Source organism: Bombus flavifrons, chromosome 14 (genome assembly GCF_040668555.2).
Source record: "Bombus flavifrons isolate JBK064 chromosome 14, iyBomFlav1_principal, whole genome shotgun sequence".
Taxonomy (NCBI): domain Eukaryota; kingdom Metazoa; phylum Arthropoda; class Insecta; order Hymenoptera; family Apidae; genus Bombus; species Bombus flavifrons.
This window is the reverse complement of record NC_138455.1, coordinates 10,110,044-10,124,275: the sequence shown is the minus strand read 5'-3', so window position 1 is coordinate 10,124,275 and position 14,232 is coordinate 10,110,044. Positions and strand designations below refer to the sequence as shown.

The following is a 14,232-nucleotide window of genomic DNA, read 5'->3' as shown; positions in this document are numbered from 1 at the left end:
AAAAAATTAGAGCAAATCGAGCAAGTGCGGCGTGCGACGATCGCAAAGTGAAATTTCAGTTGCGAGCGTGAGGGTCGTTCGTCCTCCAAGGTGCAAGGGCCTCGGCTGACTGGATAGGATTAACCGACTGATCTTGACCTTGCGACGGGTTACCAGCATTTGCTACCGAATGGGTAGCCCTTCCCCTTCCTTACCTCTTTTCCCACTCACATGGCCACAGTACATGGCCCGCTGCAGACTTTTTCAGTGGCGTAGCCCTCTGCTAGTATCTTTTGACGCCGTACTTCGCCCTCTCTTGCCGATCTTCTCTTGACCGTTCAACGATTGCCACCTCTTCTTTCATTTTCGTACGACTTCTTCGTTCGACTACTTATCTCCAACGACTTCACCGTCTTCGTATCTCGCGTAATGTTGCTCTCTGTTAGCGTTTCACATAAGGAAGAAGTATAGGACGAAGACTCGTTAGAGATAAGAGTAGCCAAACGGTATACACGCCAATGGATCTCTTTGCCCCACTATGTTCATCCTGTGGCGAGTGCACTTGGTGTATAGAACGAGTATCGGCTGCTTCACCATTACAAGGAAGCCGGCTCGTCGTCCTCGTCGTCGTCATCGTCGTCTTCTTCACCCTTCTACCGTCGCTGCAGCACCGTAAAGAGAGAACCCACGTGGGCGATTGGGCACCTGTCGCTCCCTGTGCCCTTTCCTTCTCCTTCGCGCGTTCTGCTCGCTCGTGTCCATCCTCTTTTAGTTCCCTACCATCTTCCCGCTTCCACGCCCTACCATATCCTTTTATCCGCCGCTCTCCTGCTCCTCGCCATTTCTTCCACCTAACAGCCTTCTGGACTCTCTTATTTCTTTCTTTCGTCGCGTTTCCTCGGGCCTGCACCTTGGCGATCTTCTGCCAACCAGCCGAGGCTGCCTCCCTGATTCCACGCCGTTCCCTCTCGCTTCAACCAGCTTCTTCCTCTGCCTCCTGTGTCCAACTTCTTTCCTTCTTCCTCGTTCATCCTCTTCTTCCACTTTGCCTCGTCGTCGCTCGCCGCCACTCTGATCTCTTTCTCTCGCCCTTCTTCTCGTTCGCCGCCGTTCGCTCTACCCGTCACCTGAAAACCTCTCCTTTTATTCGTTCGTTACGACCAAACGTTGGAACACCGAGGAATATAGTTACGAAATCGATCGGAGACCGATCCCTACGCTTTTACCTCGCGATTACTCGCTCCTTTCGCTGATTAGAAGTTCGTCTTCTCACGTGTTCCATCGTACAGAAGAGTTGACGAGTTTCCAATGTTTCCAGTTCCTCGGTTTTTATTTTGGAATCGATCCACGTAATGGTAAACGAGAATATTTGTTTCAGGCGATATTTGGAAAATGTACTCGAAGAAATGGTAGACTGGAATTTTCGTAAACGCAGTAGTGTCTTGTGGGATAATTTTATATCATATCCTTTATCCATACTGTTATTATTATACTATGTTATATATTATACTGTATTAACGTGTACCGATTGTAAATTACCAACATTTGTATTAAATATGATTATAATAATTTGTACTAATTGTACAATAAATATTTTATATTAAACATCTTAAAAAAGCGATGGTTTATCGTGTAGTTTAATCATTGGTTGCCGCTTGATGTTTGGGAGTTCCTTGATCTTCGGTAGTCGTTTGGTCTTCAGTAGCTTCATCTTCAATAGTCGCTTGGTCGTCGGTAGTTATTTGATCGTCAGTGATCGCTAGATCTTCGGTAGTCATTTCGTCCGTCAGTGGTTCATATTGTGTGCCTTTTGGACTTCTGGGTATATTTCTCAGGTCAAATATGTGTTTCGCAGTTTCTCGAATTCTAATTGCAAGATATATTTGTTCATTTAAGTTTTTAACCATCAAATTATGGCTTGAAAAATATAACACAATTGTACATTAAGAAAAACAATACATTGGATAGTGAAAATAATTACTGCACATACGTTATGTAATAATAAGATCCTACGATTATAGCTGCGACTAAAATCAGAAAAAGAACCAATACGAAAACACCGACGTAATCTTCATTTGGCAGCCAACCAAAAAAGAAACGCGTTGCCTGATCTTCCATCAAATGCGTACGCCAATTTGGTGGTCCTAGAACTTAAAAATGAACTTTAAAATAAGTGAATTCAGCTAATATAAAGTAAATATCGTAAAATCAAAATATCTTTATTCAAAAAACTATATCAAATTTAAAACTGGATCCGCTATTACATCTACTACAAAGGTAGTTCGCTGTATTATCATAAGTGGATAAATTTTATAGAAATATTGTGTTTTGACAAAACATTCAGATAGGAAAGCTTTAAAGTCTACGAGAAATATTGAACGCGAGTAAACAACCGTGTGAAATTCACTTAGGGAAAATTTTCAAATAATAACATCCCTAGAAGATCTTGAATGTAATGTTACCTACAGTGTTACCGGTTTTTCCGGTTCCCACAAGTTTCTACCAAGACTCGTTCAGTAAACTGTGTATATATCAAAAAAGTAGATGATTTTACATAAAATAATATTTTCTATTCTATATTCTATTCTAAATTCATTTGGAATTTTCTATGTTCTTTCCATTTTGTATTTGTTACAGATATTAATTACAGATGAACATCGAACTTTAATTATTTTTCTGTATCGTTACAGTATAAGATCTATTTTACATTTGTCAAGATTTATATCGGAAGAATTTATCATGTCTGAGGTAATTGATGGTAATTATCTTATCATGGGAACAGGGAACATTTATTATACTACGATTTATTAGTCACTTACTACTGTCCGAATACCCTCTCATTAAAATGTTATTCTTTTAGTAAAGAATGTTTCCTTGGAGATAGTGTATCAGTGATGCACATTATATTCTCGTTATAATAATATTCTCTGATGAAAGATCAAAGCACAACGTAAATTATAATACATACATATACCTATTACCAATTAAGAATACAAGTTATGCAAAATACAAGTGCTAACTTTATACTTTTTATACAAAATATTCAGAAATATTTGCTGCACAGCTTATGTTTGATACCAGTAGAATGATTTAGACATAGTAGAATAAAAATAACAATTACCTCTGATATATATCATATTTGTTATCCATACAAAATTTAAGTCATTTTGCTTCACGACACATTGCCACATCCCGTTATACGTTTTATTAACTTTTGTAATGTGTTCAACATCGGCTGCCATTGGAAGCGTGATGCCATAATTCTTCCACGTTTTATTGCGTACTAACCAAGACACTTCAAGCTCCGAATAAATGTGCCCTAGGATTGCACAATGGCATTGTATGGTTGTGTCTAGAGTTTCCCTTATTTGCAAAGTTTCCTCTGCTGGAATCACTGCCAAGGTGACCACTTTGATAATCGAATACGTTCCATCGATTCGACGTAGTGTCATCGCATAAACGCCAGAATCATTTAGAACCGCTTCCATTATCTCTAAATAAATAATTGTTAATTGTCTCTGAACGAGAGATTCTCGGTGACAGCGTAATTTCAATAAAAACCATGAGAAATTATATTTTACCAATATTGTAATCTTTTAACTCCAATCTTTCGGGCTCTATCTCCACAAAGACACCATTTAAGGACCATTGCAATTCGGAACGAGGAGATTCCTTAGTAATTAATTGCACGATATCCGAGTCGGATTTAATTGTGATAGAACGATGTTCTTTGGCAGTAAGAGCCGTGTGGTTCATTCTAATTCTTCGATTTATCAATTTTATTGTATCTGCGAGCAAAATAGTTTACGTATCATTTTTACAGAGATGATATCAAGTTTCATTTTGATACTTTTATATCTAATCTTAATACGATTGTTAGACTGAGGATATTCATGCACGTATGGAAATTGAAGAAAGTAGAAGGTCTTGATTATATTTTTATATAATTTCTAATTTTACAAAATTTTCATTTTTAATTTTAATATACGTATATGCGATAATTTCTTCTGACAAATCGAAGATAAATTTATTCGCAACTGGTTCCAATAAATGACAATATGTATACTGTGTGGAAATTCATAGTCCTCGAATGGAATTAGAATTTTTAAAGTCACCTTCGGTTATATCGCCACAAAGAATTTCGTTGCAACGTCCAGTCATTATACTCGGACCTACACACGGTTCTCCTCTGATGTTAGGTGTTGGCGAGTCGCAACGTCGTTTTCGAATTCCTGTACCACCATTGCAGCTCACGCTGCATGCCCATGGTCCCCATTCGGACCAACCTCCATCAACTGGTGGTCCTTCTATATCTTTCAAGGAAGAAATTTACTTTTATTAATAATGTTTTACAAAAACTAAATCTCTTCCTAAATCTTCGTAAATATTTAATAACAGAATACAAGCGCATGTGTTTCTACCCGTTGGAACGCAATTGACAGACCAAGTAACCCAGCTGTTGGCATCGACGCCGACAGAAAAGAAGTAGAATATGAGAAGACTGGTATGCTGATAATGAAACACATTTGTGGCGTTGGAGTAGATGTTCATCGTATTTGCAGACCATCTGCGAATTTTAAAAAGTAAATGTCACTCAACAAAATTTTCTGAATCGTTGATCCTACTGCGGATCATAAAGATATCTATCTTTAGTGCATAATATCGAATTATATTTGCCAAGTAAAAATTTATATTATTTTTTACCTTATTGTAATATTAGTCCATGAATTCGTTGTGAATAAAGGTACACGCGATTTTTGTTTGTGGAAAACCGTCACTGTAGGGTACGTAGTTTTTGCGAATAATATCCAACGATCTGGGTCATTAAGCTTCAGCATAAAATATCTATTAAAATAGTATATATCAGAAAATTACGTTTACTGGAAGCTCTAGTGTTTATTAAAATGAGTATATCACAAGAATTTAACATCGCTGAGTAACGATAGATCTTTGTGTGTAACTTACAGAAAGTCGAGAGTACAATTTTGGGATAGTAATGCAGCCTGCTGCATGAAAACTGAATATTCATCTGCAAGAGATGTTCGGGTTTTTAAGAACTTTTGAGGAAAGAATTTAAAAAAAAAGAAGAATGTATAATATGTAAGATTGCCAATGTAACAATAATTTGATTAATATATTACAGTATTATATATATTACCGAAATTATACATGCGAAATTTAGAGATTGAGAAACTGAAAACAAGTGAGAAAATTTATTACATTTACCCTGGAGTCTCGGGCATCAGGTAGAAAGGGAAATGAACTGCACCTTCCCCTCGAAGATGAAGAGTCACTTGTTGAGGAAGCAATATTTCTTCGTCAATCCATGTTGATAACGATAGGATTCTGGTGTATTTATCAGTTCTCGTGTTTTCTATATGACAATCTATTTGTATGAAGAATCATTTATATTCATTTTAACTTGATACTTGTATCTAGATTAAAATATGAAAGGATATTCATGTAAAACATTAAACATTTCTATGTACCGATATTAAACATTCACCCCTATATTTCTCGAGAACATTACTAACATTAATAGTGATTAATAGACTGCAGATTTTCGTGGACTTATGCGAAATTATAATATTTAGTTCGTTTCTTTAATTGTGAACGTACTTGATCCACGATCGAACGCGAAGCCAACAGCTTTTGACTGTTCGCTGCCATAATAATAATACATTGGTAGAAAAGCATTGGGAGGATCGGGATGAGTCCATTCAAACAATGGTGTAGGATCGTCTTCGTAATAAAGCAATAATTGTCCACGTGGTATACGGATGATAAAACTGCTCCATTTTCCTACATAAAGCAAATGTGGCAGAGTTTTCCTTTTGACTAAGGAAATTGCTGTAATTAAACAGACTTCGGTTAAAAAGCGAAATAATTATAACAAGTTGTTCTTAGAAGTATTAGAAGAAGAAGTAGGATGGAAATACACCGAACTTGAAATTACAATGCCGTGCTTTAAAGATATTAATTATACGTTCAATAATAGAACAAATTAATTAAAACTTCCTCTTATCCAGTTTTCCTTTAACCGGTTCCCGCGTTAACCTGTTAGCTGCGAAAGACTAGTTAACTCGTCGGGCTACCAATGTTTTAATGATTTTCAGTTAATAATTTGATTAATCGAAGTTCTTTAGTTCCTTTAAACATACAGACATATTTGTCAACTTCTAAAGGATCTCCTGATTGACAGATAACGGTCAATGATGATGAAAGATAAAAATAAATTATAAATTATTATATTAACATTTGCAAATTTGAAATTGCCGACTCTAAATTCGATCACTGGAAAACAAAAAAGTATTCCGACAGAATATATTCGCTAATTACCTGTAGTTTCCGATTCGTAAAAGAGAAGTACTTTTTCGTTGTTCGACGTTCCTATTTTGAGGATGTAACGCGATTTTAATCCATCATCGGCTAAAAAGACAAACACAACAGAATCTGGATTATCCGGTTCCCAAGCTTTCACAGAAAAGTGTAAACCTTCCGAACGATATTCGGGTAAAACGTATATACGCCTATCTAGGCCATCTCCCACGGCAAGGAACGTGTACTCCTCTGTAAAAACGACGATTAATTATAATTTTCATTGTGATTAATTAGAATTAGATTTTATATTAGTATACTTTAATTGCATCCCAAGAAGAGAATCATTACTTTTTAAATAAATAACAAAAATATTGGAATGTCTTTTACCATCATACTAGAACGCGCTTTGCTATTATTACGTTTTAGCTAATAAACATGGAGGTTCCAAGTCGCTTGACATTTTTTTGATTCGTTTTTTCCTAATGAAAATTCACTGAGGAAACTATTGCATACGGAAGATCTTGAATAAAATATGGAAAATAAAATTTGTGAATAAGATATTGGCTAAAATAATGTCGCAATATTTACCTGGTTTCTCACAATCTCTAACGTTGCATAGATCATGGGGCACCAAAGGATCCTTGGTATAACACCAAGTGCCGGCGATATTACGCGACGGATTTCTGCAATAATTACTGGCATTCTTGGCACTTCCTTCTGGAAAGACGCTATCATTGAAATATTCTCTACCGACTGTCAAACTGGTTTTGGGAACTGCTACATTTGCTCCAATTTTTGCAGATCTGACGCGAGTCGATTTGGTAGTATTTGCTCGTGACGCATTTTGGGCCATCGCTGGTAATTTGGGTCTGATTGGCCATTTGTCACAATCACGTCCTGAACGTGTTTTCGAAAGTGTTCCCATGTAATCGTTCGCCGTACCTGCCATTCGACATTCTGCAAAGGAGAGTTAATCGTCTTTGTTTTGTACTTGTTTTAATGTACGGTAGAACTACGTCGCTGTACTACTCAACTCCACTTATTGCAACGAAATTTTAGGTAACGCCCGATTAACTGAACTTTTGCTAATTGAATTCGCTTGTCTGTGCGTGACCTCCTATTAGGAGCTTTCGTTACACGAACGAGAAACTATGAACGAAAATAAGTAGCGAGGAAAGTTGACGAGCTTCTATATAAACCATTTGTCCTGTCTGACAAATTCAGACGAATGGAGCTTTACTGTATTTAAGTACAAGAATTTTATTTATCGGGACGAAATTTTAATTAACATCTAAATAGAATCATTAATTACCTGACGATCTACATTTTCGAATGGAGCAATATCGTTTTGAAATCGTTACACTCTCCCAAGGGACGTATGCGTAACAATAGGGACCATTGGAGTCGCGAGTGGGATTTCTACATTTATTAAGTGCCTTCAAAGCAGATCCGTCGATAAAATTATTGTCATCTTTGTTCTCTGCTGGGATCTTATATACCAAAATGAAAAATTTCATGTTTACAGTAATTATTACAGTAATTGCAACAATTATTGTTATTCACTGTAATACAGATTTACATATCTACTACGATTGCACGCGTTATGTAAGTATGTACTGTCTGGAAGATCAAGTGTCTGAATCATGTCAAAATCATTTATCTTTTAATTAACATCTTTAGCTTGATATATTAATAAGCTTTTCCTAAATATATTTCTTACTTCTTTCGATATCCATGGAATACATGGAATTTCTTTAATGCTTGTCCATTGTGTACCTTTGAATTGAAAATCTCCTATATCGGACAAACAATTTGGTGGCCAAGCATCTTCTACCGCATCTGATTCTATTTAAACGTAAGTTTCCTATAATCGTCTTTCGTATCGGCGTATAATCATTTATTGAGTATATTTTTTTCGGTATAATTGCAATCTACTATGAAATTTAAATTACGCACATCTGACGATAAATACGCGTAACACGAAGATTTAAATCGAGGAATGTTACCTTCTGGAGAACAAAATAGCGTCCACTGCGCTATTGTCTTTTCGCTTCCAATGCTAAACCACCTCAAACTAGCAAAAAAGATTTCGTTTATGTACAATAATTCGATAGCACCTCTCTGCTTATGTGAATACACACGTAAATGTCCGCCAAAAATGCTACAACGTAAAAGAGAGCAGTAAAGTACTAAAGTAGCGAAATGGACGAATGTAATAATTTGATTGTAATATACGAAATCGTCAACCTGATGCTGAACTCCCTCCATGACCAAAAATCGAGCAAGCCTGAGGTGGAGATCTCTTTTAAATAATGTTTGGACGATTCTTCGAATTCTTGATACGTAAGTGTCGTAACGTCTTTGCTTATTATTACCTATATTATATCGTACGGTAATTTAAAAAACGATCTGACAAGACTCGAATATTAGGATATTTACCGTCACAGAGGGATATTCTATCGATGGAGTTTGATACAAACGTATTTGGATATTTTGGCTCGCACGAACGAAAAGCCGAACATCGATCGTATCGTTATTTTTTTGCATGGCCCAAACTTTTGAAAAATCAATGCCGAAAGTTGTATGCGTCTCGCAGTCTGAAAATTTTAGTATATAGCTATTATTACATATAGTTATATAAAACGATTTAGTATTTACTGTAGTTAAGATTTAGATAATTCTCTGGCCAATATATATGAGGCTTAAATTTTAGAAATGTTAGGCTGCATTTTAGGTTGCATAGGCAACATTTTCTTCGTATTCTACTGACTTCGATTTATCGAAAACGTACGAATGTGACAGAACGCGGTGCTCCACAAAACGTTCGTCCCTCGAACTCCATAATACAGAAATGTTTCTGGGTACAAGCTTGTAATTCCATGTTTTTTCTTATATTCCTGCATCACTAAAGGTTTCATTGCTCCCTCGATACCAGCGGAAATGAAACCACCACCCCATGTTATCCATATTCCCGTCCACTTTGAACCGACCAAAATTTCAGGAGTATTTTCAGCGTTTTCTCCTTCCTGATCGGAGAAAAAAGAAATATATTGTTTCATAATCATTAAATCTTGCACATTGCAAATCTTTAGCTTCTCGTTTAAATCACAAAAATTTCTACTTTTTATTTAAGTCTAAGTACTTTTAATTCGGATACTCTATATGTATATTTTCTTAAATATTATATCGTATTTTATTTTCTTCACTTATAAATTTCCCTGTAAGAAAAGGCATGAATATTCATACTCTATAGATTATACCACGTAATTAGGAATATAGAAAAGTTAAAACATCGTATTGTCACGAACATCATCTGCTGGAAATGTTTGACGGCTGCCAGAATTTCCAAACACCAGTTCAACTCCTGCAGTCCATATATCTGCTATTGTTTCAGCGGAAGCGGGAATCGGTAAAAGACTAAGCAATATACCAGCTTGCCCCTGTACGTATGCATTATTCTGTTAAACTAAGGAATTTTTTTGCCACAAAGAGGAAAAGTAACTAAGATTTAAACCTTAAAATAATTCTCCATCAATATTCCCTATCTATAGAAATTATATATGCGTTGATTTTTTATCTATATTTATTTTATCTTTTATGTTCTATTCTTTTTCCTGAAAGAATATATAAAGACATACAAAGTTTTAATGGTATATATATACATTGGGATAATCGAGCATTGAAAATAAATAAATAAATGTGTATACCTTTTTCTCATCATCTGGATTCCACAATTTAACCCAAAACGAAGTGTTGCCACTGGGTGCGTGTAATTTTGTGAGTATAGCATAATTAGACGAATTCTTCGTAAATGCTATGCAATCTAAGAAATGTAATAACAAAATAATAATAATAAGAAGAAGATCATGTAGATTGGAATCCATGGAATAAATACAAAATCATGTAAAACCTCTATCGTCGCAAAATGGAACATCGCAATACTGCTTCCGAATATATTCGAAACCTTCTTCGACGTAACACCATGGCCCTCCGACGTCACCTGACGGATTTCTGCAGAAATTTTCTGCCTCCCTACGTGATCGATCAGGAAAGTCCTGATCTCTGAACTTTTGACTCTATAAGACAATGTTACATTGTCGAAGACAAACAACAAAAATTTCTTTAAATTCTATTTTCTCAGTATCGCATTAAGGTTTATTTTATTCACCTTCGAACCTTCAAGCTCGTATCGTTTGTGCCATGATCTACATTTACTTGCGGACGTTGCGATTTCTTTAGTCCCTCCATATTCAGCTCCTGGTCCCGATAGTTTGCATTCTACTCGTTTATACATAATTATAATTATTATTGTAAATATTTCTCAAAAGAAACGTGATTTCGAAAGAAAATTGAATTTTACAGCGATTCTATTCCATTCAAACCTACCTTTATCGATAATTATAAACTTTCTCAATTTTCCTAATAAAATATTTTCGATCAAATTATTTATATGATCTTTTACACAATATTCTGTTACTTAATAAAGTTGGCAAATTGCAAATAGCGTGCTTGTCAATTGTAACTCTTATATACGATACTCGATATTTTATTGATTTTACTTATCTCAAATTTTGTAACATTTTAAGTTTCACTTTTATTATATTACCTCCAAAATTACAAAGTGGTACGTCACATTCGTCGTCTATAAGCGAAGGTTCCAAAGTATAACACCATGGCCCTCTATTATCACTCGTTGGGTTTCTGCAGTAATTTTTCGCAATTTTTATCGACCTTTCGGGAAAATCTTCGTCGCTTATATCTTTACTAACCTGACATCAAATATTATGAAAATATATAGGATCTCTAATAAAAGTGCCAAATTTATTATTAATATAAACAGTTTTTACAGTTTAAGTTCATAAGTACGTATTACGTAATTGGTAGATGTCGTATGAAATTTGCCAATTGACTCAGATTCTCGAAGGAATAATCGATAATTAAAAATTTACAAATTTTTTAATTTAAAAAGTTTGCCTACGATCTGAATGATTTATGAAAACACTTACACGCCCTACGTAAAATGGTACTGTAGTAACAACCACAGTAATTAGTAACATTAACGAATATGAAAATTGTTTACATCGATACGATTGATTATCGTAATGAATATAAAAGAAAGAGAAAAATGAAAAAGAAAAAAATAATATAAGTAAATAAAATAGTTTCGAAGGTTTTTAATACTTTCGTAATGATTTTTCTAATTTACCTCAGTTTTCATGAATATTCCAGTATCTATGAATTTTCAATAAAAAAAAAATAAAAGGCTTAGAGAGAAAAATATTTCTTTGAAATTATCATTAATTTCTAATTAATAATTTAGTTTAGATGAAAGCTACCTCGTGTATTGGTTCTTCTGCGTACCAAGATTGGCATCGAATGCCACCGGAAGTTTTGGCTATTGTTCCTCTATATTCCATTCCCTTTTGCGTTAGTTTGCATCTCATTAAATCGGTAAAGATTGCATTACGTACTACAAAGAACAATGAATAAATATTTCCATCTGATAATATTAAGTGTCTTATAATTCTATCTTGTTCGAAAATAATACTGATCTTTATTCGTTTATCGTTCGTTTTTAAGGAGGTATTCGTGATCTATCGTATTTACCTTTTTGACTTGTAGTTAAAACTATCAAAAAGAATATGAATATAAGGTTATAGGTCAGATACAAAACCATACAATGCTGCATGTTATTTTTTATTGACTTCTTTTAAACGTACTAATCCTTATTCGTTATTTATTACTTTATCCTTATCCTTATTATTTATTCTATATCCTACATTTTTAATTAACGCTCACAATGATATTTCTTCTTTTTGTTCAACGAAACGAACACTAAAATAAATACGTGAATATCAATTGCGTTATATTGTTTTATCTGAAATTCGTTCTGAAAACGAACGTAATTCAAAGAAAACGAAATTTGAGTAAGAAAATGAAATGAGTCGAAAATTTATCATAAACATAGCTGTGATACATTTAAAAAATTATATGACTGTGATTATATTCAAAACCTGAAATATTAATTGGAGGAAGGGAAAAGAATTTTACAAGTGGTATAAAAATTTGACAAATTTTAATGGGGGAATTCGTAAAATAAAAAGATTACAGCAGATAACATTATTCGCTAAATATAAAAATTATAAAAAAATTGAAAAATCGAAAAATTAAATGTAAACTATGTCGCTTGGACATGATTCCATTTTGTTAACACTATATTAGCCCTTTTGCTACGGTACCCTTGGAATTAAAAATATTTTAATATAAAAAAGAAAAAAAATGTTATATTAAATGTTATATATATGTTAATGTGGGTTACACACTTAGAATTTTGACAAATGATCGTACTTAAGGTCGTATATGCACGTCCTTCGCAGCGAAAGGGTTAACATTTCGAAGAGCAACTTTCTTGCTCTCGATTTTTAACTTAAATAACTAATTTCTTTAAATATTATTAAGTCCTCTCTTTGATAATTCTTGAAGAGAGCACTAGTTACTTTTTTTAGGAATGAAAAACATAAAATAAATCGCACACAATTGCGTGCTAGTCAACGATTATTATATGGTGATTACACCTCTTAAATCTTTAAATCTACATGCAAATCAATTAGTATCATTATAAATTTGCAAAAATGCATGATTAGATTAAAACCGACATGATGCATAAGCTTGTGATCATTGCCGTGCATTTTTAACGAGTCTAACAAATTTATAACAAATACTTTGGTATGTAAATTATAGAACTATACTAGAAAATAATTAAGCATAACGTGAACAATTTTCTTATTTTTTTTTTTTTTTTTTTTTTTTTTTTTTTTTTTTTTGTTATTACGCTACCTCGCAACGTGTAATATATTGTTAAAAAGAAACAGTTTATCTGTTTCGAAACATCTTTTATATCGTAAAAAATTTTTCGCGGACGTACAGAATCTTTTATAAATTTTCGAAAAAAATTTCGACCCGTGTTCGTAATCTTCGTTTAGTTTTGATTATTATTCTTTTTAACGCGATCATATAATATCTCATGTCAGAAAAGATGCATTTGCTTCGCAAACATGTCAACTTCTTATCGCATTTCGAGCATGTAACATGTTCAAATTTTGACAGCAAACTGTCCATAAAAAGTTCAGCAGTCTAAAAAAATAACAAGAATCAATTTATTTCTTTCTTCTTGTTGTCACAGAAATCTCATTTCCTGGATAATATCATAGCGTTTGTAAATTATCTTGTATGCAAGTTTTGTAGTACTTTTACGTTGTTTAGTATATATACCAGGTATATTTATATATACATATATACATATATACGTATATACATATATATCTGGTATATATCTATTATATTTTCTGTTTACCGAATATAGTTTCAAACATACGTATTATATTGCACTGTGTATACAATATTGGATTCGTAGCAGCATCATTCTGTTGTAGTATAAGAAACTATAACAAAATATTTTCGTTAATCAAATATCTTATAGAAGAAACAAACGTATTCATGAATTTTTTTTAAATGGACGTGTAACGCTGGATTCCCTGCGTTGCTCTCATGCTAGAAGTCATATTAAATAGCGTCTCTTTTGAGAAATACTCAATCGAAAATATTCTGTGTTGTAACTGTCCCTCATTAGTTAAATGTATGTAGTAATTCAGCAGGATGGTACATATTGAAAATCTAACTTAATCTTTGTCTCTTAACACAGCATTGGGATAAACATGCATTACATAAGAATATTTTGCTAATAAAATTGTTCTATACCAGGGACAACATTATTGCCATATACTCTAACGCTAGAGGTTCTTTAATATGAAGAAATTATTTTGTAAAAACTTCTTTTGATAAATCATATTTCGTGTGTAGAAACCTCTTCGACAGTATTAATGTTGAATTGCTGCTTTTCAACATGTTTAGCGTAGAGATTTGTTAAAATAG

The 14,232-nt window shown here is 33.8% G+C and overlaps 2 protein-coding genes and 2 long non-coding RNA genes across 4 annotated transcripts; 1 reads left to right on the top strand and 3 right to left on the bottom strand.

The window, feature by feature from the left end:
- Positions 1 to 34: 34 nt before the first annotated feature.
- LOC138187022 (uncharacterized) lies at positions 35 to 4,819 on the bottom strand. Its single transcript, XM_069127447.1, has 8 exons — positions 4,684 to 4,819; positions 4,401 to 4,546; positions 4,095 to 4,292; positions 3,561 to 3,767; positions 3,101 to 3,472; positions 1,970 to 2,129; positions 1,206 to 1,845; positions 35 to 1,106 (listed from the first exon to the last, which is right to left on the bottom strand). The coding sequence occupies exons 1-7, from the start codon at positions 4,815 to 4,817 to the stop codon at positions 1,617 to 1,619; spliced, it is 1,446 nt and encodes a 481-aa protein (XP_068983548.1). The 5' UTR covers positions 4,818 to 4,819; the 3' UTR covers positions 35 to 1,106; positions 1,206 to 1,616.
- Positions 2,475 to 3,086, top strand: LOC138187023 (uncharacterized). The gene is made up of 3 exons (XR_011175067.1): positions 2,475 to 2,519; positions 2,617 to 2,737; positions 2,840 to 3,086. It is a non-coding gene; the product is annotated as an uncharacterized LOC138187023 (long non-coding RNA).
- LOC138187021 (uncharacterized) lies at positions 4,799 to 9,736 on the bottom strand. The gene is made up of 11 exons (XM_069127446.1): positions 9,609 to 9,736; positions 9,092 to 9,518; positions 8,740 to 8,897; positions 8,548 to 8,675; positions 8,307 to 8,461; positions 6,889 to 7,257; positions 6,319 to 6,549; positions 5,599 to 5,829; positions 5,206 to 5,365; positions 4,945 to 5,008; positions 4,799 to 4,824 (listed from the first exon to the last, which is right to left on the bottom strand). The coding sequence occupies exons 2-10, from the start codon at positions 9,363 to 9,365 to the stop codon at positions 5,005 to 5,007; spliced, it is 1,710 nt and encodes a 569-aa protein (XP_068983547.1). The 5' UTR covers positions 9,366 to 9,518; positions 9,609 to 9,736; the 3' UTR covers positions 4,799 to 4,824; positions 4,945 to 5,004.
- Positions 9,737 to 9,826: 90 nt separating this feature from the next.
- LOC138186701 (uncharacterized) lies at positions 9,827 to 10,557 on the bottom strand. The gene is made up of 4 exons (XR_011174965.1): positions 10,469 to 10,557; positions 10,211 to 10,376; positions 10,008 to 10,123; positions 9,827 to 9,914 (listed from the first exon to the last, which is right to left on the bottom strand). It is a non-coding gene; the product is annotated as an uncharacterized LOC138186701 (long non-coding RNA).
- Positions 10,558 to 14,232: the final 3,675 nt, after the last annotated feature.

Excerpts from the sequence above, each read along its gene's own strand:
- LOC138187022 (XM_069127447.1), bottom strand. The coding sequence starts at position 4,817 with ATGCTGAAGCTTAATGACCCAGATCGTTGGATATTATTCGCAAAAACT. Across the intron at positions 2,130-3,100 it reads AAATATGATATATATCAGAG|TTCTAGGACCACCAAATTGG; the intron begins GTAATTGTTATT and ends TTCATTTTTAAG. Across the intron at positions 1,846-1,969 it reads GGATCTTATTATTACATAAC|AATTCGAGAAACTGCGAAAC; the intron begins GTATGTGCAGTA and ends TCTTGCAATTAG.
- LOC138187021 (XM_069127446.1), bottom strand. The coding sequence starts at position 9,365 with ATGATTATGAAACAATATATTTCTTTTTTCTCCGATCAGGAAGGAGAA. Across the intron at positions 6,550-6,888 it reads TAGAGATTGTGAGAAACCAG|AGGAGTACACGTTCCTTGCC; the intron begins GTAAATATTGCG and ends TCGTTTTTACAG. Across the intron at positions 5,830-6,318 it reads TTACGAATCGGAAACTACAG|CAATTTCCTTAGTCAAAAGG; the intron begins GTAATTAGCGAA and ends GTTTAATTACAG.